Raw genomic sequence first — 24,133 nt, forward strand, 5'->3', positions numbered from 1 at the left:
ACAGTAACCTGCATTACCAGCCCCTTTTGCAATGCGGTGGCGCTCCACAGATCTTTCCCTGGTCTAGTGTTGGCTCGTCGGACATAAAGCTCAGCGTTATTCGGTCATGTGATTCCTGTTTTTTTTTTCTTTTTTCCTTCTTCCAAGTTGAAAGGCAGGAGCAGAGCGGTGGAGGGGGCCCAGCTTGCCTTCCTACTTGCGGTTGATGCAACGTTTTCGCCCCTTTTTCAGCCACATTTTTATTTGTTTCTCGCTCGGTGTGGTATCTTTATCCCAACATCGCCTTCGCAATGGCGGGGGCTATTATTGAAAATATGAGCACCAAAAAGTTGGTGATAGTGGGAGTTATTCTTCTTTTGTTCCAAGCGTTTGCCTTCATGGTCGGCGGTTTAATTGGTAAGTTTTTCTTCTTCATCCCTCACTTTTATCCTCCGTTTAGCTAACGCTGTTTTTTGTATGCGCGTGCCCCGTTGAAATGTTTGCAAACTAAAAAGAGAAAAAAATGGGCTTAAAACGGACCTAAGTTTTAAGTTGTGTTCTCCGTCATACAGCTCATTGAGTTGATAACAAATGTTTACTCAAAGGCATGAGACGACGGCGCTAACTTTTAGCTGTCTTTTCTCCTGGGCTCAAACAACGTCGCCGAAGTGTACCTCAGCTAAAATCACTGCTTCGTATCAAAGTGTCTGCTGCCTGCATGCCTCACGCGCTGGCTTCATTAAACTCGAAAATCTATCATCGGAAGTCGTGCTTTTTGAGTAAATTATTTTGAAATGCACCCAACCTTTTGTGTTTTCTCACTTCTTTGATCCAAAGTCGAATGTTATTTTCCCCCTTTTTCTGCGCACACCTCATCATTCCCCCCTCTCCTCCAATATATAATGTCTGTCTGCTGTTTGGGGCCCCAGGCAGCATCTCTACCTTCCTTTCACTCCCCCCCGTGTGTCTGCCCTTCTCCACGAAATCCCTATCTCCTTGCAGGCTTAGCATTCCTGTTTCTTTCCACAGTCTCAGTTGTACAGAGACGGGCAGACAGTAGTGCTCAAAAGCACACACAGCTGTCAAAGTTGCATTTTGCCTTGAGGTCTGAGAATGAGTTTCTGTCAATTTTCTTAAAATCTGCCCTCTCTTTCTCTCACACACACTACACTACATTAAGAAGGTTGAGCTCTTGTGCAAGCTGCCTATCTTTCTCTTGGGTTGAATCTGAAAACATCCACCAGGCACACACTCCGTGTTCTGCTACATTGCTGATAAATTAGCTTGTTTGGCTCTTTCCTGGCTGAGATTGTTTTAATGAAGCCAGATTCCTTTGTGAGTGCTCAGTGGCCGGGGGCTGCGGGGGTAATTGAGAAGAAAGGGGTTTTTCTCCCCTTGTTTCCCGACAAACCCGGGAACATGGCATGGGGTCAGCGGGCTGAGGGGATGGTCATTATTCTTGACGCCACCGTGGAGGCAGGAGTAGCCGGTGTGCCCCATGACTCACAGGGTTGCATGATAATTGATCTCCTGAGGGGTTTCAGATAACTGGGTTTTACTCAGTTTGTGCTTTGTTTTTATTTGTACGCATGATTTTTTTTTTTCCCCCAACACATCCAATTAAAACACACTTAAAGAGTGTGTGTGTGTGTGAATTTGGCATCTGTCCCTTTTCTTTCTGCTATGAGTGAATAGACATGATTAGATGTTCAGATATAACTGATCGCCCAGTACTGGTAGAAACAAATCTGGTCCTGATTGCTTGCGGTTAGACCTTTGGAAATCCAAAAAGAAATTCTTGACTATCCTTTCTAAAAGCAATACTCCTCTCAAACTGCTAATGTAGAAATGGTGACGATGACTGCTGCTTTGTCTACTTTGATATGTTGCAAATCTTTGTCTGAGCTGGATCTGAAAGATCAAGGTCGTCATGTTTACCCTCATGACCCAGATATTTTTCACAAGTACCCTCGACAATTATCGAAGCTCATGGCGTCTTGCTGGACACCTCCCTTGACACACTTGGGGTGGGGATAACACAGAATTTCTTGTGTTATTGCTTTTAGATTTGATTAAAGATATCGAAAGTATCTCTATGATTATGTTTAGATCTTTGAGATTAAGTTGGGTGCTGGTTAAGGTTTGTTTAGCTTCGCAAGGACTTCCATACTATATACTTGTTCTGAGAGTATTTCAGACTTGTTTTGCCTGTATGAATATGATCACTGTCATATTGACATTAATCATAATTGGGGCTTTGGAACAAACCTTTTAGCAGAACAAACTGGGTATTTGTTATTTAATCAGTGTTCAGTAATCAAGGAGTATAAGGGAGGTTTGAGCTCAGTTGTTACATATATGTTTTCATTATCTCAGACCTTAACAATCTTTTGACCTTGTTCTGAGGGTTTATGTAACTCCTAGGTGCCCTTGTGTTCTGTTACACAGCTGATTGTCTGCCTGTCGCTCTGGAAAGCGACCACGTGGTCCCAAATCATTTTTACATTTATTTATTTTTTCTATGTCGTTAAAAAAAGTGCTGTCTGTTCCGCTCTTATGAACATGCAGCATTGCTTACAGCTATCACTACTGATCACCAATGTTTTGTTTTAGGGCTTCTCCTAATGATTATTGTCTCCATTGAGTGTTTTCACTTTTAAGAAGCCGAGCTATTTAAATTGATTTTTGCTTGAAAAATGTAAGAAATTATAAAAAGTATTTACAGAATTTTTCATTTTTGTTTAAACATCAGTTTGATCCCTTGACTAATTGAGATGTTGTAATGTGATGATTGCTTCCAAATGAATGGCTATTGATTTCTGAATAATGAATATCTGGTATTTTTAGTTACTGTTGTGAAAAGTACTCTCCCGAAAAAAAGAAAACATTGCAAGTACTGGCATGTTTACAAAAACTTTGGGACTCTGTATTGCACTGTACTCCTGTGTCTCAGACTTCTTTTCAGCTAATTAACTTGAGCTAACTTGAGCATCTCCAGCAGCTTTGTATCCATTTTAACAGACAAATGCTCGCATGCCTACCTGCCAATAGATAACTGCAAAGTCATAACTCCCACTGGACTTGAGTCACTGTTGTCTATGGCACCTAAACATCACTCAACTCTCTACATGAGAGGTTTTATCTTGAGGCTACACCTGGACTTTCCGGCCTCTGGTGTCGTTCACATCAATTCTCTAGCTTTCACAACAGGAGACCTGAGTTTTTCTGTTGTCATGATAACGGTGGAACTTTTCCAGAGTGTTGTAAAACCCTTTGAGCAACAAGCTACAAGTGTCAGACTTGTTGGGCTCATGAATCTCAATGCATAAACAGTGTAACTGGTGCCTGAGAGTTTTTTGGAATCCCCCTCTCCCCTTATCACTTCAGAGAAATGGAGAGCATTGTTGCCTAACATTGTCTAAACACTGCTAAAAGTAATTGTTTGGACTGATTTGACACAAACCCATCCTGGTGACTGCATTGTTATTGCCCTTACACAGTTAAATCGTCGTGGTGGTATGATTGATTCGTTCATTGGATTCTATTAAAACTTTTTGTGTGATTTATTACTGAGGGTTTGAGGGTTATTTTGGCTTACTAGTCCCTTAAATCAGTTTGTTGCAGTATTTCAATATGACATCCATTCTAATATTATACCCTAACATCTGCTTGTCTTTCCAGCTCCCAGTCCCACCACAGCAGTCCACTACTTGGCCACAAAGTGTGTGGACACAATCAAGCACAGACAGGAAACAAAATGGTTCATGCCTTCCGGTCCTAACCAGTGTGAAAAGATCCGGTCCTTTGATGAAGCCATTTCCAAGAGGATTGAGGCCAACAGCATTGTGTTTGCTGTCCACATCCCTCTGTCCAACAAGGAAATGAGCCCATGGTTCCAGTTTATGCTGGTCATCCTGCAGATTGACATCGCATTTAAGATGCACAACCAGATCGGTGAGAACCAAAGTAACATTATGAGTTTTACCTATGGCGTAACCACGCATTCTTTGGGGGGGTCGTGTCCCCCCCAATATTGAGAAAATACCAACCTGCCCCCCCAATATACAGAAGAAAATATGTAAAATGCATGTTCTCCTTTTATGAACCCTGTCAAGGGATCGGTCTCTTGTTATGTCTTATTTATTTTCAATTTATTTCCGTGTGTTACCGGGGACGTAACGGCTGCGCCACGGTCGCCGTTGTTGATCGCTAACACTCTAGTCAATGAGAGTGACCCACCGGGCGCGCCGCCGTCTCAGCAGCGGCTCTCGTTATCTTTACGTTGGACTTCTACTTTTGACTGCTCAACCGCGCCAAGCTCAACAGAGCAGATTGTACCAGAACAGGAAATCCAACACAGAATCAACAAAATAAACTTCCGCCCCCTTTCAAAATAAAAAACTTAAAACAAAAATAACATTAGACTATTAGACTTTTCATTGTTAATGCACATTTTGAGACATTGACACAATAGAAATTAAACTGGACTTAAAAGTCCTCAGCACATTTTTTGTTAAAGGAAAACAGTAAGCAACTAACCAAAACAAAGTGGGGGGGCAGTCACTGTCTCGGAGAAATTACACTATTCCTTTAGATGTGAACTTACATGGTCAATGTAGTCCTCTAAACTATGTTCTAAATGTCCAATTTTTCATATATAAATAAAGAATTGCACTTAAAAATTTTGTTTTTCTTGGACCCCCCCAATGTCTAAACCATGGTTACGCCCTTGAGTTTTACAAAAGGAAAGGACAACTGGACTCATGTTTCTCCTCCAGGATATGACTTTACAGGATTGTGTGGGAGATGGGTTAGCTGATGAAGATCATTTGAAAGTACCAGTTCTCCTCTGCCTGTGAATTTCTTCTTCTGCATATTTTTTCCCCATTGTCTGAATTGTGACAAAATTTCCTCTTTTTGGTATTTCTTAGGATTACATTCTGATGGAAAATATTTCCTAGGCTAGGCTTTTTTCTTTTTTTCTTTTTTTTTTTTACCTTACTAAGCTAGGCTTTTTTTCCCTATACTGCTACATGTCCTGGTGAGATGCTGTTTAGGGGTCACAATTCAGTCTTTCTTGGTGAATGCTTAAGGAATTCACAGGAATGTTTATTCTTTGGTAGATTGGACTTGTTGCATTGAAAAGCAACAAATAATGATAGATGTCCTGTTGTTTGTTCTCCTCATAGACCCTGGGGGAGGATGGTTGTGGACAACCTTGTCAAACACATTTGAGACGGGTATAAAAGGGATAGATGATATCAACTTTTTTTTAATATTCTAACAACATAGGAACATAGGGCCTTCACTATTACCCATTTTGCACCTTTACCACTTATTTTTGTCTTTTAGTTGTTGTTTAATAAATTTTTATGTAATTGTTTCAATGGATGGACTCTCAGCATCTCAGTTTAATGAAGTTCCTGAATACAAGCAAAGGATGGCAGACATCAAACTGGTTTTCCCAAGAATACAAGATTTGGTACGTTGGCAGGGTGGCCTGGAAAAAAGGATTACAGATGATGACAAGAAAGTTTTAACAAGTCCTCAGAAGAGCCAGGGGAAGAAGTATTTACTCAATTATTTCTTTTGTGTCATGCTTTGGAATGTTCATTTGCAGCAATTTGAACATCATAGCAATTTTGGATGGTAAAAAACAATTGTTCACATTGACAAATGCTTTTTAACATTGATACAGTCCATCGTAGGCTTATTGCCATAGGCTTAAAAATTATGAAGGATTTAATGGTAATATAAAGTACACAAAATGTTGTGAGTGTGGCTTTGTTTCTGTGTTCCAGCCTATCTAGTTATCAGCTCACATTCTTTGCCTCAGTGGAAATGTGTTGGGAGTCTCTGAGTTGTTTACTAGTTGGTTGGCTGACAAGCAAATCAGTGATGAAACCACAGCCACAGATGCTACAAGACTCTGATTTCTGAGGCGCTTTGAGTAGGTGAATGGAGAGGGTAACACTCCTTGAAAAGATGTCTGGATGGCAGCAATATGTTGCTCCAAATCCTGTATACGTCGTTCAACATTTCTAATGACTTAAGTGTGCATTCTACCCTTGCCATGTACTGTAATGCTCCCCTATACAATAACGGATGCTGGCTTTTGAAATGTGAATGAGCAACGTGGATTGGTGGGTGGTTGGTTCCCCTCTTTTGCATTGAGGATGTAGCAGCCATGATATTCACGACACTCTGAAATTCTTTATCAGACCTAAAAATGTTTTTCTATTTTCCTTTTTGTTCTTTCATGATCAAGTTTTTGTGGATACAGTTAGGCTCAACCAATCAGAAATGCTGGATGCTCTGGCCCGAAAAACTACCAGGAGTCTCAAAAGTTCTTCCTTCTGTCCAGGACTGTTATTGGTGGTTCAGTATTTCCTACATACTTTTCTACAGGAAAAAATAAATAAATAAAAAAAATTCCTGCAATTAATTTAATTTAATTTTTTTTTTTTTACTTAAAATAGAAGTCAAAGGACACAAAGCTTATTATAATTACTTTACTATGACCCTCCAAAGGTTCCTATTCAGTTGAGGAAAGTCCCTGTTGTCAAAATACAGCTTAGTAGACATGAAAGCTATTCTAAATATCCATATTGAATAGGTGTTGATGGTGAGTTTATGCTTTGGTTATTTATGTTTTTGTTAGGGATGGGCACATTAATGTGTTATTTTTGCGTTAAATAATGAATTCATTATCACCAACAATTATTTGTCTCTTAACACAGTTTTTATTGTCTTTATCTTCATTGTAAACGTCTGTTGCTCATCTGCTTTTATTTTGAAAAGGTCCATCGTGGGCGAGCCTAGTATGTTGCTTACTGCTGCGGCGCTCACAGGAAACAGTCAGAAAAGAAAAGAAAAGAATGTTGGATGAAGCGGGCTAAACAAACATGGAGAAGGTTACGGAACTTTTAACATGACCATTTTCACTTCAAAGTTCTTCCAGACGGCACAGTCGATAGAGCCAAAGTTATTTGTAAGCACCAATGTTGAATTGTCTTATCACCAGAGTACTTCGATCATATGACTGTACAGTTCCAATAAAAGTGCGTTATATGCTACTTTTGAATTTATTATTGGATTTTGCGTATAACAATGCGATTAATTGTGATCAATCACAGGAAATCATGTGATTAACGTGATTAAAGAATAATTTTTTTGAGTTTGTATTAATTTTTTTTCTAAAGTTTTTCTCAGATTTCAAGACATCAGTACAGGTTTACTGATTTAAAATTTTTTAATTGATTCAACTTAAATAGATTTCACAAAGATTTGAGCATTGTCAGATGGCAGAAAGGTATTATTTGTTTTAAAAAAAAAAAAAAAAAGTAAATGCCAATACACCCCACCTAATAAAGTCAGTTGTACTATCGTGAATGAAACCACATCAGGTTGTCTGTTTTAGTCCTGATCAGAGCACTTGGTACCAAGTGTAGGTGGATTCTGTCTTGCAGCTTTATGACTAATGAACACAAAGGCATCTTCTTCCTGACTACCGGATCTATCTAACAATGTCGATCTCAGAGAATAGCTTCAGCCTTTTTAACCACTCCACCCAGGCACCAAGCACTCCTTGGCCAGTGTCCAGCAATAACACAGCTGTTGAGGCAGCTTAGTTTCTGTGGCAATGGCCACTTTACAAGAGTGGAATTCTGGCATGAAGTGAGCTGACATTTGAGGGCATCAGGCTTGACCAATGGCAGAGTGGAGGACATTACAAAGACAGCCAGCTGCCTGCTCTCATCTGGTTTCTCTCTCTCTTTCTCTCTTTTTCCCCCTCTTCATTCCTGCTTGTTTCATAACAGCACAAGCAGTACTGTGGAGGGCTGGAGGAGAGAACTCTTGGCTTTGTAATAAGAGCTAAGTTTGCAGTTTTGATAGCTTGGCTTGGAAATGTTTTGTTGAACTCACTCAGTTGGGGTGTTGAAAGCCAGATCAAAGTCTCGTTGAGGTTTATATCAAGCAGGTAGTAAAATAGATCTGGGCCATCTTTGAGGACAGACTCTGTATGGAATATGTTCATACATGGAAATAATCCTATAAATGTGACTGAGCCTGGCCAATTGTAGAGGACAGGACCACATACTCAGATCTTACCTTGAATAAATTTTTTTTTTTAAATAAAGTTTTTTTTCAACTGAATGATTCTCAGATCAAACCTCAATGAGTAAGATGTACGTCATCTTCATATAGGTCTCTAACAATCGTGGAAATATGGAATTCACATGCATCTGAGACATAAGCTTGTCAAGTGAAAATTAATGGTGCACCTTCTGATTTTAATGTGGAGTGTCTTGCGCTAGAGTTTGCTTGTCTTTCTAATGAATAGGCTGTGGTTGCCTGTAACCAGGACTTAATTCTATGTCTTTACTGGGATCAGAAGAGACAAGTTGGGGCCTGGCATGAGGTATGATATATATCAGAATACAGGCATGTGAATCTATTATTTGGTCCATTTAAAAAAAAAAAAAAAAAAAAAAAAAAAAATGTTTTCAAACATGTCCTTGTGTAAGATGACTCTTTGCTTTAAATACTGTTTTGTTTTTAAGATTAAAATTATTTTTTTTAAGTTTGAATTCCACTTCAATGAATGTTGGGATTTGTAAGACATCCTTTCATTTTAGAACCTTTGAACACCTGAATGCTTTCCAAGTGTTACGTTAACATGAGAGTGGTAAATCTGTTTTCCAGTGGACGGAGCAATGGTCACTATTGATGTTGGCCTGGCCTACAGAGACGACACAGTCAGTGAGTGGACAGAGATGGCTCATTCCTTCGAACAGAGAAAACTCAGTTGCAACTTTACCACTGTTAAGGTAAAGGGGAAAAAACACACCGTCCCACTTTTAAATGAGGGTAAAACTGTGTGCATAAGTCATGTCAAGTTTGGATTTGCCTGTTTCATACTTTAAATGACACAATGCAGCATTTCATTACTGTAATTTCATACTCTGCGAACAATCTCTTGTCATTAGGGCAGTTGAGAGATTTGATTGTGAGAACAGAAATTGTTACTCCTAAATGACAAAAGTTCTGTTTCTACCCAGTTTCACCCATATCCTCACCAATTCTCTCTTCTAAAATAATTGTCCTATTTTTAGTAGTCTCTTTGGCATTTAAAGGAAAAAAATCTCCACAGTTCAGCCTGATTTCTCATGCTGATATTATTACAGATGCCTGAGATCTATGTAACTTTAAATGACCAGTCCAACCTTAGCTCAACTCAACTGTGCTTTTAACCCTGATAAGTGTGGATATGTCAGGTTGATTTTTGGATTGTGACTGATTTAGCTATGCTAGGGCTAGCAGCCTCCCTTTCTTGAAGATGAATGTCCACATCTCTGCTGAATGTGGTGCTTCAGTCGAGTGTTTAGTTTCTAATATTTCTTCCACAGCCCACACACAGTTATTGTCATTTTGTAGATGAAAATGCTGCCAAATTACTTGTCCCACTTGCACTTGTGTGCAGAGATTAGAGTTGCAGCCCTCTAGTACTTATAAAGGGCAATTTAGGGATATGCCTTCCTCAGTTTAATATGTTTTTAACCTGTCACTGTGTGTTGTCTAGAGCCTTGAGAATGAGGGCCGTTACTATGAGTGTGACCTCCTGCCATTCATGGAGGTGGGGAGTGTGGCCCATAAGTACTATCTTCTCAACATCCGGCTACCTATCAATGAGCGCAAGAAGATCAATGTGGGGATCGGAGAAATCAGAGACATTCACCTTGTTGTAAGTTTATAGGTGGCACTGCTTAATGTTGTGCACACAGTTAAGCGTCTGTTTCTGTTGTAAGAATGAAACTGTTGACCACTGAGCAATTATGGTGTTAGCATTAGCCCTTGCTTGCAGCTAAAATGACATGCACACAAAAAATGGGTGGACAGTGATTTTAATTAAATTTTCTCTAAAGAGCATCCATCAGAACGGAGGCTTCACCAAGGTTTGGTTTGCCATGAAGACCTTCCTCACACCTAGCATCCTCATCATCATGATCTGGTACTGGAGACGCATCACCCTCATGAGCAGACCTCCTGTCCTCCTTGAGAAGTAAGGCTCATCCTTCCTCTCCATTATTGCAATGGTTTCCTAGGTTACTAAGTCTGTAATTCTCACTTAAAATACATTTAAGTTGTGCCAACATAATCTTAGTCCTTCTTAAATGACCCGTACCAACAATGAGAGCTTCGTATACAGTATTTTAACAGAGAGGAATCTGTAATAGTTTGATAGGCTAGTGTGGCTCTGCTTCAGTATGTGTACTGAGAGTTTGTACATATTAAGTATAGATGAAATGTACAAGTAGGTCATGCTTACTGTGTGCAGTGCAGGTCAGAGGGTGTTGTTTATCAAGCATCTCAAGAGAGATTGTGTAGGATTTTCAGCTGCTGAGACTGCAGTGTTTAACATTAAGCAAACGGTGAAACAAAATGGAACATGTGTTTTGGTAACGCATCAGCTATCTGTATAATTCCTCAAGCAAACATGGAAAAATCTGGCACTAATTTGGGTACATTTACCTGAAATCGGCAATTTAAATGCCATGTTGTGAAAAGCTGAGGCTATGCTCAGAGCCCAGTGTTTGTGTAACCTCCTGTCATGCTGGGAAGATGGATCGTTAAGAGGCAGCAATCTGCGCCACAGGAAGCGCCCGCCGGAGCGTGAAACACACTTCAAAATCTGCAAGCTAGCACTCAACACACACATGCATTTGGGACTGAAACATACCAGCTAGCCGGACACCAAATGCACCATACACACACACTGAGAAAATGTCTCTCTCCTTCTATCTATCTTTTCCGGCTCAAGGCTCTTATTCCCAGATGACTAGCGGGCTCTCAGAAAGTGCGTGTCATACCCTATTTGTGTACAGTGGATTATTTTTTCATGCTGTAAAAGCTTTACCAGAGTCTCCAGTTTTGCTCCCCCACAGAGGTGTTGCAATGGTAAACCTCAGACTTCGTCTAACTTTGAAGATAGATGTTAGGGAGAAACTCGGTGTGGCAAAAAGTCTTACATAAGATAACCCATGAACTTTGAAAAAAAAAAAAAAAAAAAAAAAGACTAACATCAGACTAACATCGCAAACCAGGTAAAACACTCAGGAATGTTAATGGCAGCATTGTGATGTGTCACAACAGGATAAACTTTGAGGTTAGTAACATTAGTGATGGCTCAGTTCAGTTAACATGCCCAGGCACCTGCTCACCTGAATGAAATACAAACATAAATCTTATTAGTAACACTGCGGCTTTCCTGTTGCCTCATGTTGCGGGGGACAGAAGAAACCTAAATATTTACTCTGTTTTTCCCCACTCTCGCATTTACTCAGACATGTCACAGTCTGGGCTTTCGTGACTGTGTTGATGGTGGTCATGACGCATTCCTAGCATACCAGTGAAATGCTTTGCTTTTTTTCCCTCCATGTTAGCTCTGCAGAACTTCGCTGAGGAGCGGTCAAGAGTGAAATTGCCTCAAAGTATGACTTCTTTTACCCACAGTAATGGCAAACAATGTTTGTACCTGTGTTTTAGGTCACCTTCCCCTCTCTCTGTCTCTCTCTCTTTCTCTTTCTCTTTCTTTCTATTTATATATATATATATATATATATATACACACACACACACAGCTCTGTTTTGACCTAAGAATTTCCTTTCATCTATGAGTGGCTTGCAAAGACCTGTTTTTGCAGTTCCAAAGAAGAGTGCCCCTATTTTTTCTGATCACAGACTTTTCTCAGTAAATTTTTTTGTGAATGCTTGATTATGTTTAAAGGAACTTGATCATGTTTGAGGGAACTTGATCAAGAAGTTTTTTTTGTCCACGAGGGCGATGCCTCTGACTTGCTCCCGGTAGATCAAAATCACAGCACAATCAAAATGAACACGGACCCTTTGTATTTTGGTTGTTAATAATTATGATGTGATGGTGAAAATACTTTGGGTGGGGGGAATAAATTTTGTCCCCACCAAGGATAAAAATAATTCAGCTGAGGGTAGGAAACCAGTAAATCCGAGAGGATGCCAACCGCCATGCCGGTTGTGAAATATGTTTACCTGAGTCTATAGAAACAAAAAAAACTTGTTGAGTTGTTAGTCTGACCAAAACTGGACTTTTAAAATGCATGTAAACAAATTTGTCTGGTTTTGAATTTCTATATTAACAGTCAATTGATGCATTTGGGGATTTAATCCCTTCTGAATGTATACATTTTTTTTTTAACTGTTTATTAAATATTTAGTTTCATTTTCTAAAATGAAGCCTGTCGGTTGAAATTACCATAATATTCATCTGCTAAAGCTGCACTTTAACTCTAACCTACTAGGAAATCTGCTGAATTCTTAAGATTATTTTTTTTTTCTATTTCCCTCAGGGTAATCTTTGCTCTGGGAATCTCTATGACATTCATCAACATCCCAGTGGAGTGGTTCTCTATTGGCTTTAACTGGACCTGGATGCTGCTTTTCGGAGACATCAGACAGGGCATCTTCTACTCCATGTTGCTCTCCTTCTGGGTCATCTTCTGCGGGGAACATGTCATGGTACCGTATAAACCATAATTTAAAGACTATCTTTACCATAATTTATTTTAAAAATGCGATAAAAGGTGAACGCTGCTGAACGCTGAGCGTTTCAACTTTGGAACTTCATTCCGCCTGTAACGGTCTCAAAATCGTAAAATAAAGCTGAAAGGATTTGCGTGTCTCAGACCTGAGAAATCAATACCATCAACTTGCAAGATGGGGCTAACTTTTCAGGGCTGACAGTTGGAGATGGAATTTATGTAATGTTAGCATTTAGCAACCTAATACTAGCTTTGTTTTGTCTCCTCTCAGCTCAGTGTGAGAGGTTCACTGGCTGTTTTGCTGCTCTCTTTCTGGATTGATTCTCTTCTTTTTCTGTATATGCATGTGTGTCTCTGTGCTCAAACTGTAGGCACAGCTTATGTTGTATTTCCTCTGGTCAAGCTTGCTTTACTAAGTGCCCCTTGCTGACAGACACGCACACAGTGTGTTGTTTTCTCTTCTGCACATGTAGTGCTGTGATTTCGAAGTTCAGGGTGTTTCCCATGCTACACAGGCACTTGTGTGTCAACCAAAACAAACACTGAGCAGAGCAGATACGTGAGGCAAATGCATGATTGTGAATGAAAGCTTCCTAAAAAGTGATTTCTCGAACAAAAGTGTTAGTCAGCCCAAACAGAGCCATCTATGTTCTAGAACCTCTTGGAACATTTATTGCGAAGCAGGTTCAACATATCCAGGATATATTTGGCACTGGTTTGACAAAATATGATAATCAAGATCATGCTGAGCAACGTCACAGGTCGACATATTGATTTGATACACAGGGCTTTCCAGCTCGAGCTATGAGTGTGTTTATGTAACCGGATTGCACCACATCAACAGGAACCAGCATAGAACCGAAGCTGCATATTTCTCACACGAAGATCATAAAATACTAAAAGTAATGTGATACCAATGAGCAAAAATAAGTTTTTAAGGGGGTACCTCAATACCTGAAGATAGACTTTAACTTTATTTCTGGGTTGTTTTTGTTTAGCTAACCTGCAGGTTGTGAGCTGACTTCTAGCCCTTTTGATTAATTTCAGTTTATTTATATAGCATAAAATCAACAAGAAATGTCATCTCAAGGCACTTCAGTAATACAGTCTAATTCAAGCCAATTAGAGTCCAATTCATTGTAATTATAATCCAATTCAAAATTAATTCATACATACAGAGCCAATTTTAAAAAAAAACAAAAAAAAAAAAACCCAATTTCCTAGCTAAGGAAACCAACAGATTGCACCGAAATTTCTCTTCGGTCCAATCCCTTGTCCTGAGCATGCATAATGCTTAGTTTATACTACTCCATTATGTCGTCATTGAGCATTCGAAGTTCAGCGTCAAGTGAACATGTTGCTCTGCAATTCACTATGCCGGTAGGGAGGTGTGGCTGTATGTTTGTGTGGTTTCAGGGGTTATAGCCGAATCCTTGCTTTTTCTTCCGGTCAGAGTTAACAACAGTAAACTATGGAAACCGAGGTGGAGCAGCTGTATTTGCAGTTGGAGCTCATCAGTATTGAAGAACAAATTCTTATATTGCAAATGTTGAAGTGCAGGCGACAGAGAAGACGTTTGCAGTCCACTAAGCCGGTCGAGGATGGGAACAGGTGAATTTACTGGTGTAAATTTACAACCCAGATGAACAAATGCACTTTGGATAATTTCGAATGTCAACGAGTTTCTTCACCGTATACAGCCATCAAGACTGGAAAAAGCAACTGTAGTTAAAAAGATTTTGGAGGTGCACGTCAGGCTACGGTGGAGGGATCCACGTCGATGTCGTAGCTACGTCGTCGATATGACGTAGAAGCATAAATGGCCCTTAAGTCATGGAGTTCCTGAGGGTTCTGTGCTTGGACCAGTTCTTTTTACTTTATACATGCTTCCATTGGGTAACATTATTAGACAGCATGGCATCAATTTCCATTGCTATGCTGATAATACTCAGCGGTACTTATCTATGAAACCAATAGGTTGGTCACACCACTAGCATGTCTTAAAGACATGAAGACCTGGATGACTCAGAACTGTCTGCTTCTAAATTCAGAAAAAACTGAAATCGTTATCTTTGGACCTGAGCGCGTCAGTGAGAAATTGTCTAGTTATATAGTTACTCTAGATGGTATTTCCTTGGCTTCTAGTTCTACAGTGAGGAACCTTTGAGTCATTTTTGACCAGAATTTATCATTTGACGCACATATAAAACAGGTTCTAGGACTGCGTTCTTTCATCTTCATAATATTGCCAAAAATCAGAAACATCATGTTATTTGCTGCTAGGAGGAGGGGGTAAGAAGGAGAGAAGGGCGGGTTATGTTTTTGAGGTGTGGTGTGCTGCAGGTGCGATAGGAAATTAAATTTCCTTTGAGGTGAGTGGTGCAGGGGATTGGTTATGGGTTAGGGTTAGTAGTCTGACCAACCTATTGGTTTCATCTGATTTAATAGATATGTACAGCTGAGTATCATCAGAATAGCAATAGAAATTTATGTCATGGTGATGATGTTACCTAATGGAAGCATATATAAAGTAGGGCTGCCACAAATGATTATTTTAATAGTCGACTAATCACTGATTATTTTTTTTCGATTAGTCGACTAATTGGATCATACCAATATTGAATGTAAAACATACAGCTTATCGCACTAGGCTGCTCTTATATAACCATCATTAGCTTTCAGCTTAGTGTTTAAGGTATATGCCAACTAAAAAAAAAAGACAATTAATATCATAGTTCATTAACCCTTTGAATATGCAGCTTGTTGCAACAAACAATTATTTAACTTTGTAGCAAACACACAAAAATAAATAAGGTTTTTCTTTCCTTCATTTGTCTCTGGCATCAAACATAGCTGCATTTAAATCAAATGAGGTAGGCACCTGAAACTACGGAATTATTCACAAAAAGTTTTGGTCTCACTGACTCAAATATAACACCAACATGTTCAGTATGGACTCAGTCAGGACATTTGCTTGCTAAGGTGTGCATGTAGCTAGCTTTGTAACAAAGCTGTCCATTTAAGATGAACGTACTTTTTTAGCACTGAAACATAACGTTAGAAAACATTAGCATTCCTATTCAAACACATCACTGTTATAACGTTACAGAAAACACATGAAATATGTGTGCTAAGGCTAATTAATCAAATCGTCATCGCTAATGTCAACGTTTACAGCTATCAATAATAGTAAGTAGCAAGTTAACTCTCTCTTTACGCAAATTTTAGCAACTAACTAGCCAGTTAGCTTACCAAGATGACGGTCCCTCTTCACAATCAGCCACAACATCATGCTTCCTTTTCAGGTGCTCGTGCATTGTCGTTGTGCTGCAGTGGAAGGCAAATTCTGCCTTACAGATACTGCATTGCACATATTTGTCTTTAGTTTTAAAATGCTCCCACACTTTTGAGCTCCGTTGCTGGGTAGCCATGATACCAGAGCCCGGCTGGTTTAACTTCCTGTGACATTACGACTGACCCCCCCGGTTACCACTACTGCGCATGTGTGTCAAGGGCAGAAAGATAGATGCAGCAGTGGAAGGTGCTGCAGCAGTTTTGAGAGAAAAACGAAGTTTGAAAAAAAACATGCGTCGACTATTAAATTAGTTGTTAACGAATTTAATAGTCAACATAATCATGATTAGTCGACTAATCGTGGCAGCCCTAATATAAAGTGAAAAGAACAGCACAGAACACCGTGGAACTCCTTAACTTACTCTTGTATGTGAGGAAGATTCTTCATTTACAAGAACAAACTGGAATCTGTCAGATAAATATGACTTAAACTGGCCTAATGTAGTTTTTGTTGAAGTCTCTGTAATAGAATGCTGTGATCGATCGTATCAAATGCAGCGCTGAGATCCAACAGGACATAATGGACACAGACATAAGTCCACTATCAGAAGCTAAGAGGAGATCATTGGTAACTTTCACCAGTGGCGCCTGCAACTGTACAGCTTTTGCTCTGATTTAGATTGTTTTTTTTTCCCTTTTTATATTACTTCCAAAATTATAAATAAGATCAAATAAAAAATAGTCTTTTGTGTCAAAATGTCCTATACGTACATCTTTGTGCGTCTGTTCGGGTGGGCGTATGTACCTAAACTAAAATAAATTGATTAGTTTACTTTTGGCGGCTGGTGTTTTTCCATATGCTAAATCTGACTGTGCGGTGAACTTCACTGGGTGACGCTAACTAAAGCAAACTACAAATGAGTAAGCAGACTTTTAAACAGTTAAATCTGCTCGAAACGTTTGCCAAAAAGAGTAGAAATGAGGCGAATGTTGTCGCTTCACCTACTCCTCCTCTGGATGTCAAGGACACGGCAACTGAACCTGGGAATCTCAGTCCTCCTCCCACGGATCACACGGCTAAAACTAGCTTCTCTTCCTCCACCTCGACAGCTACAACACTCCCACAGGAGTCCAGCCCAGCCAGCAGCACACAACCACAGGTAACCACTAGCCTTCTGGTTACTGACATGTCAGATGTTGGTACAATCAAAGCAGGTGAACTTAAAACGGCCACGAATTCAGTGAAACGTATTGCCTTGCAAAACCGATTAATACTCCCAAGAAACTGGGTAGCCGTGTCACGGATGACATTTAGTAAACAAAGAAAAGTCCCAGACGAGTTTTTCAGTGACAATTTATATCCTACACTGAGGTACAGCATATCACACGATGGATTGTTTTGTATGTCCTGTATGTTTTTTTATTTTTTTATTCTCATCTGGTGACATTCTCCAAACGAAGCCAGTGACTGACTGGAGTAATGCCAAGAAAATTGTCACTAAGCACTTGTCCACACAAGCGCACCGGAGTGCCCAGTTACCTGCTTCACATTTTCTATACGTGTCTGCTCAGGGGAGAGACGGTCTATTTGTGGAGCATTATATCATGCCTATCAAGAAACGTTGGAACGGAACAAGTACGGCCTCAAAGCAATTATTGACCTTATTGCCATTTTTGGAAAGCAAAACGTACCTATTAGAGGTCACACTGATGCACGTAGCAATTTCAATGCATTTCTTAAGTATCGTGCAGATGGTGATGCAAACCTAAAACGGTATCTGCAGCTTGCAACTTCAAATGCAACTTACCCTGGGCATCAAGTGCAAAACAAAATAATAGACTTTTGTATAGAAACCGATTCGGAACACTATTTTTGAAAAATGCAAAAGAGCCAAATGGTTTTCTGTCCCGTCAGGAACAGCTGCCATCTACTGTATGTATACTGCAGAAACCACACTCTTAACTTTGCAATCATGCATTCAACGCACATCCCTTTGGTTTGAAATTGTCCAAGTATTGTCCAAGATGTTGTGTCTTTCATCACAGCCTCATCAAAACGAATGCACATCTTTTTTGAATAACAGCTTTACACATCAGCGTTTGCAACAGTTTTCACACGCTGGTCTTGGCATGAAAAAACTACTCTCATAAAACTCTGTCACTATGCATGAACTAAAGACTGAAGGGGACCCCAAAAGCTGCAGTACTGAGATGTCACTAAGCAGAGCAATGGAGTCATTTGATTTCTTGATCAGTATTGTTGTTATACAGGGTTTATTGTAATATTTAACATCTCTTAGCAACGGTCTACAAAATCAATCCTGCAATTTACCAGCTGCTGCTAGTAATGCCAGCGCGTTACGATTGCTTCAAAATGACTGTGGAATCAAAGTTGTGATGTAGCTGCCAAAGTCGACTCGTGTCCATCGATGCCTCGGTTAGTGACTGTGCAGTTAAGGAGATCAAATATGCCTGCAACAACCCCGCAGGAATATTGGCGACTAAATCTATTCCTTCCATTTATTGATCATCTTGTCTCAGAAGTGAGAGACCGAGTGTGTCTGGCACTCTATGGGACACTGATGCACAACCTGGATAATGCAGATGCTGAATTTGAGATGTGGAGGCAGGCTAATGATAAAGACATCAGTGAGATTTTCCAAGTTTTACAGGACACAGTGGACTTCTTCCCAAATGTACATACAATGCTAAAAGTTTTCCTGACTATGCCAGTGTCCACTGCCTCAGCAGAGCAGACTTTCAGCACAATGAGGCGCCTTAAAATATATCTACGGAACACCATGTCGGACACCAGGCTCTTTGGTCTTCAACATCAACAGTGAGGAGGAGGTGCTAAGGCTAAGGCTTTTTTGTAATTTGTAACAAACAGGCTGTGTGTGTGTGCACGTCGCAATGTGCACGTTGGGCATTGTGTGGGTCAGATGCGCTGTTTTTGTGTGTTGCGGTCGTGTGGCATATTTATGTGGGTAAGGACCTAACCATCATGCGTGAGGTATGATGTGGCTGTTTATGTGAGCCACCGCATTGCGTGCATGTGGCCTGTATTTCAGTTGGTCAGGTGCAATGTTGCTGGTTTTGTGCACCACGCACATGATTCGTGTTGGGGTTGTGTTTGTGTGGGTTAGGTGCGATAATGGTTTCATGCATACCCTCTGCAGGCGCCCCTGACTTTCACCTGTGCTGTTTCTGTGCTATGACACACTCTGACTTGTCATTGAAACTGTTGATCCATAAGGTATTTCTAGACTTGACAGAGACATGGTCAGAGCCTTTTATGGTGTTGAACTAAAAAACAGTTGGACTGTGTGTCAGATAACATGGGAATGATTGTTTGCTCAAAATAATGCTTCTGCAGCTGTACTTTTCTTCACCAGCCCAGCTTGATATAAAGAGATTGTAGCATGCTAATAAATTGACCAAGTGGTCAACTGAGGCTGCTTGGATTTTTCAGTTTCAGGTGGAAGCCTTGAAATATTTCACTAAATTACTCTAAGACAGTGTGTCTGTTATGCTTACTTAATGTTCCACACTCAGTTATCACCATTTTACAACCTTATAAAATAAGTTCATTAAACATAAAAATACGGTGATTTATTAGGATCAGAATACACTTTGCATCTCAATCCATCATCCTGCAAGCTGTGAGCCTTCGAGCAAATGAAATCCAGTCTTTAAAGCATATTTACCTAAATAATCTTTATTCATTGCACAGAGAAGAGGACCAATAACAGAGGAAAATGTACTTTGGTGTGAAAAGCTTAGTTGAAGTCACTTTGTTCGATTTTTGTTTGTCGTTTTCACAAACGGAAATGCAGATTTGTTCTGAAGAAACTTCAATTTTCTAATTCTGTTTGTATTTGTCCAGCAACATTGTCCATTATCTAGTTTAGGCAAGAACGTTTGAATGCCAATTTCATCACTGAGATTGTTCAAATCTACTGATCGAACACTTAAGCTTGATGCTTTATGGAAAAATGGTTTTGCCCACCTAATGTTGTTGCCATTTTTGTCCAGGAAATCCAGTTATTTCAAGCGCCGTTACTGGGCGGAGGACAACTGTCGCTGTGTGAATTCTGTGTACGAGCCATCAAAATCTTCTCTGAACTTGACCCTCCTCCCACAAAAATATTACAGGTCACTCTTACCTGACATCTGTTATTGTTATCGTCTCTTTATCCCTCCTCTGCACATCTGGATTCTCTCTTGTTGGCTGCCAGGCTCTGCTCTACTAGCCTTTGTGAGAAGGATTTCATTTGCTTCCAGGCTTCTTTCAAAGCACCACACTAAGGTTTATGCCGTGATGTTGCAGCACTACCTTTTTAAATTGAATGCTCTGTCCAGAAATGTGCTCTGACCTTATCTCTTCCTAAAGCTGGTTGCTTGTGTTCGAGGATCCACTCGGTTCACTGTTTGAGATGAACCCCTGTGAAGGCTTCATCGCACACTCATGTTTGCAGCACCTGACTTTCTTCACCCAGTTTTTGCATGCTATCAATGTAGAACTTGAGATATTCGGCTCCACATTCGTTGCAATTGTGTCTGTGCTAGTTTTGCATTAGATCCATCCATCAGCTCTTGGTCTCAGCTGATATGAACATAAAAACTAAAAACAAATCACTCAAAATCACTGCAAATGATCTAACACATCTTTTTTACCGGAATACAGGAATTTTACAGGAATTCAGAATTTTCCCAGCAGAAACAGATGGTCAGGTGTAATATTAGTTGATAAATGTGAAAACATGTGATCTCTGTTATGGCTAAAATTGTGATGTATTTTCAGGCACAACTCAAGTGCATTTATTACCATTAAAATGAGCATTTAATTTTGTTTGCTGTACTCTCTGGAATCTCTGGGCCTATCCCCTAACCCTAACCCTCTGCTAGCCCTTCATAAGTTCATGCACGGCTGCCTCTGCTAGCCCTGTACCAAGATGGTGGCGCTTTAGACACGCCCTTCCAAAGTTGATTCGGCATCTATGGTGAAGCCTCCCAGGCTGAGCAGCCTTACCAAACTTCCGGGTCACATAAACCCAACTGTTTTTCAATGAATTTTTTTTTTATCTTATCCTAAAATTTAAATATAAAAAACAGGCATTTTTTGTTTGTTTTTGGTGTTTATAATTAAAAAATAAATAAAAAAAACAGCCAATTTTTCATTATTTGATTTTCACTTGAAAATGGAAATAACAAATGATTCACGGATTGTTCTTGGCCCAATGATTTAGTTACACGTTGCTTTTCTCTCCAATATCAAAAACATGATGTTTTGCAAATGACCAATCCCAGCCTCATTCAAGCTGTATTCCTTAATAGTTAGTCATTTGCTTCATTGTAAAGGAGTTTAATATGTTCCTGGGTACTTCCCTTTTTGTCAGGGTTACTAGTTCTAGAACTGTTGAAGGGGTAAAGATGCTGAAATGCTCACTTTCAGGCTCTTTCTGTTCAACGTGGCTCATTTCCAACTTTTCATCAGATTTTTTATTTTTTATCTCTCATTCTTTTCAAACCTATATTCTGACATGACCACAGAAGTAGTATGTGGAATTAGCATATGTTTGATACACAGCAGCTCTTCTGGGTATGTGGATACACCTCAGTCCTCAACATAGAGCTTCATACACTTGTGTAAATATGGTGAACTAGTGAGCATTATGTTGGTAAAGAACTTTAATTTTTACTAAAACGTGTACAACAAAGGAGCAGTTTATCTCACTTTAATATGTTTTTCATTGTGTGTGTGTGTCTCTCTCAGGACCAAACGGAGAGGAACCGTTTTTCAGTCTATTGGAAGCAGGTTGGACCCATTGTGTTTGGCTCTTTCTGCCTCTTCATCTTTGACATGTGTGAGAGGTGAGACAAAGTTTTCCTTACCTTCTATTTTGTTTAAACGTGCTACTTGTTATTATATTGTTGGTAAACAACATACAAAAATAAATGGCCAAAATAAATCAATTGAATGAAAGTCATAAATAATTTTTTTTTTTAACCCCTTTACTTTTAATCACGGCACACATTGACCGTGGCATAATTTCAGTAAGCTTTATTAAATTCAGTTTCATTCATTTAATTTTTGTCTTCAGTCGTATTGATTTTTCACCTAGATCTTATCTTGATGGTGGGAGAGTCAGACTATGGCATGAAGTCTGATGCTCCCTAAACTGCTCTTTCACAATTGAAGCCCAGGGACTCCTTCCCCTTATGATCGTTAAAAATGTCTGCCATCAGGGATTAAAGAAAATCTTTTCATGGAAAAACCTGGTCTTCCAATATATTCAGGTAGTCAACTAACCTGACGTTTTGGGCACAAGACATTGCTGTACAGTCCAATATTTTTGCTCTGTAGCAAATTGAAGCCTTGCATTTCTAATACACTCTTGTAAAAAGTAGATTTTCCTAAGACTTTGCTGCTGTTTAGTCCCAGTATTTCTTTTCTCATTGTATGTGTGGAAATGCTCTTTAGCTAATAAACAATGGCAAGAGATCTACTGTTGAAATTCTGGTAAAACATATCTCAAAGGTTCCTCACTGTAGAACTAGAAGCCAAGGAAATACCATCTAGAGTAACTATATAACTAGACAATTTCTGCCTGAAGCACTCCGGTCCAAAGATAATGTCTGTCAGTTTTGTCTGAATTTAGAAGCAGACAGTTCTGAGTCATCCAGGTCTTCATGACATCCTTGTAGTGTGACCAACCTATTAGTTTCATCTAGTTTCATAGATAAGTACAGCTGAGTATCATCAGCATAGCAATGGAAACTGATGCCATGCTGTCTAACAATGTTACCTAATGGAAGCATGTATTAAGTAAAAAGAACTGGTCCAAGCACAGAACCCTGAGGAACTCCATGACTTAAGAGCCATTTATGCTTCTCCGTCATTTCGACGATGTAGCTCCGACATCGAGTAGCTACATCGTAGCCTGACGTGCACCTACAAAAAAATTCTAACTGCACGTCGCGTAGACGCTGGCCGTAAGGGTCGTGATTGGTCCACTCAGAACGTAATTTCCGGCAGTTGCCTTTTCTGGTCTTAATGGCTGTTTACGGCGAAAAAGCTCATTGACATTCAAAATTATCGAAAGTGCATTTGTTCATCCAGGTTGTAAATTCACACCAGTGAATTCACAACCAGTGTTGTAAATTCACCTGTTCCCCGCCTCGACCGGCTTAGTGGACTGCAAACGTCTTCTGTCGCCTGTGCTTCAACATTTGTAATTTAAGCATTGTTCTTCAGTATTGATAAGCTCCAACTGCAAATACAGCTGCTCCACCTCGGTTGCCATTGTTTACTGTTGTTAACTCTGACCGGAAGAAAAAACAAGGATTCGGCTATCACCCCTGAAACCACACAAACATACAGCCACACCTCCCTACCGGCATCGAGAATTGCAGAGCAACGTGTTAACTCGACGCAGAACTTCGAATGCTTAATGAGGATGTCACGTCGACGCCGTCAACGTTATGGAGGAGTATAAACTAGGACTTACTCTGGTGTGTGAGGAAGATTCTTCATTTACAAGAACAAACTGGAATCTATCAGATAAATATGACTTAAACCAGCCTAATGCAGTTCCTTTAATCCCAATAACATGTTCAAGTCTCTGTAACAGAATGCTGTGATCGACTGTATCAAATGCAGCACTGAGATCCAACAGAACAAGCACAGACACAAGTCCGCTATCAGAGGCTAAGAGGAGATCATTGGTAACTTTCACCAGTGCTGTTTCTGTGCTATGATTCACTCTGAATCCTGACTCAAACTCTTAAAACAGATCATTTCTATGTAAATGATCACAAAGTTGAGCTGCAACTATTTTTTTTTCAAGAACTTTATACAAAAAAGGGAGATTGGATATAGGTCAATAATTAGCCAACACTTCTGAATCACGAGTAGGTTTTTTAAGTAAAGGTTTAATTACAGCAACCTTAAAAGTGAGGTACATATCCTGTCAACAAAGACGGATTGATCAAGTCCAATATGGAGGTGTCAATTAAGGGGAAAACCTCCTTGAACGGTCTAGTTGGGATAGGGTCTAAAATACAAATTGATGGTTTCAAAGAAACTATTGCTGTTGTTGTCAAAGAGATCAGCTGAGCAGAAGCCGTCTAAATACAAATCAGGTTCTAAGGATACCTCTAAAGCTGCTGCACTTGATGATACATCGGTGATGATAGTGGGAAGGATTACATTAATCTTATCTCTGATAGAAACAATTTTATTGATAAAGAATCTCATGAAATCATCACTGTTGAGAGCT

At 39.7% G+C, this 24,133-nt stretch overlaps 1 protein-coding gene across 1 annotated transcript in view; it reads left to right on the forward strand.

The window, feature by feature from the left end:
* The first annotated feature begins 52 nt into the window (after positions 1–52).
* wls (Wnt ligand secretion mediator) overlaps positions 53–24,133 on the forward strand; it is a 30,770-nt gene continuing 6,689 nt past the window's right edge. The window contains exons 1-7 of the mRNA XM_072363592.1: positions 53–396; positions 3,661–3,933; positions 8,686–8,810; positions 9,563–9,724; positions 9,906–10,042; positions 12,366–12,534; positions 21,628–21,725. Of these exons, the coding sequence (XP_072219693.1) occupies positions 291–396; positions 3,661–3,933; positions 8,686–8,810; positions 9,563–9,724; positions 9,906–10,042; positions 12,366–12,534; positions 21,628–21,725 (1,070 nt within the window). The 5' untranslated portion in view covers positions 53–290. The remainder of the gene's footprint in view (positions 397–3,660; positions 3,934–8,685; positions 8,811–9,562; positions 9,725–9,905; positions 10,043–12,365; positions 12,535–21,627; positions 21,726–24,133) is intronic.

This window comes from Leuresthes tenuis, unplaced genomic scaffold, assembly GCF_036924035.1.
Source record: "Leuresthes tenuis unplaced genomic scaffold, fLeuTen1.0.hap1 SCAF_14, whole genome shotgun sequence".
NCBI classification, from domain to species: Eukaryota; Metazoa; Chordata; class Actinopteri; order Atheriniformes; family Atherinopsidae; genus Leuresthes; species Leuresthes tenuis.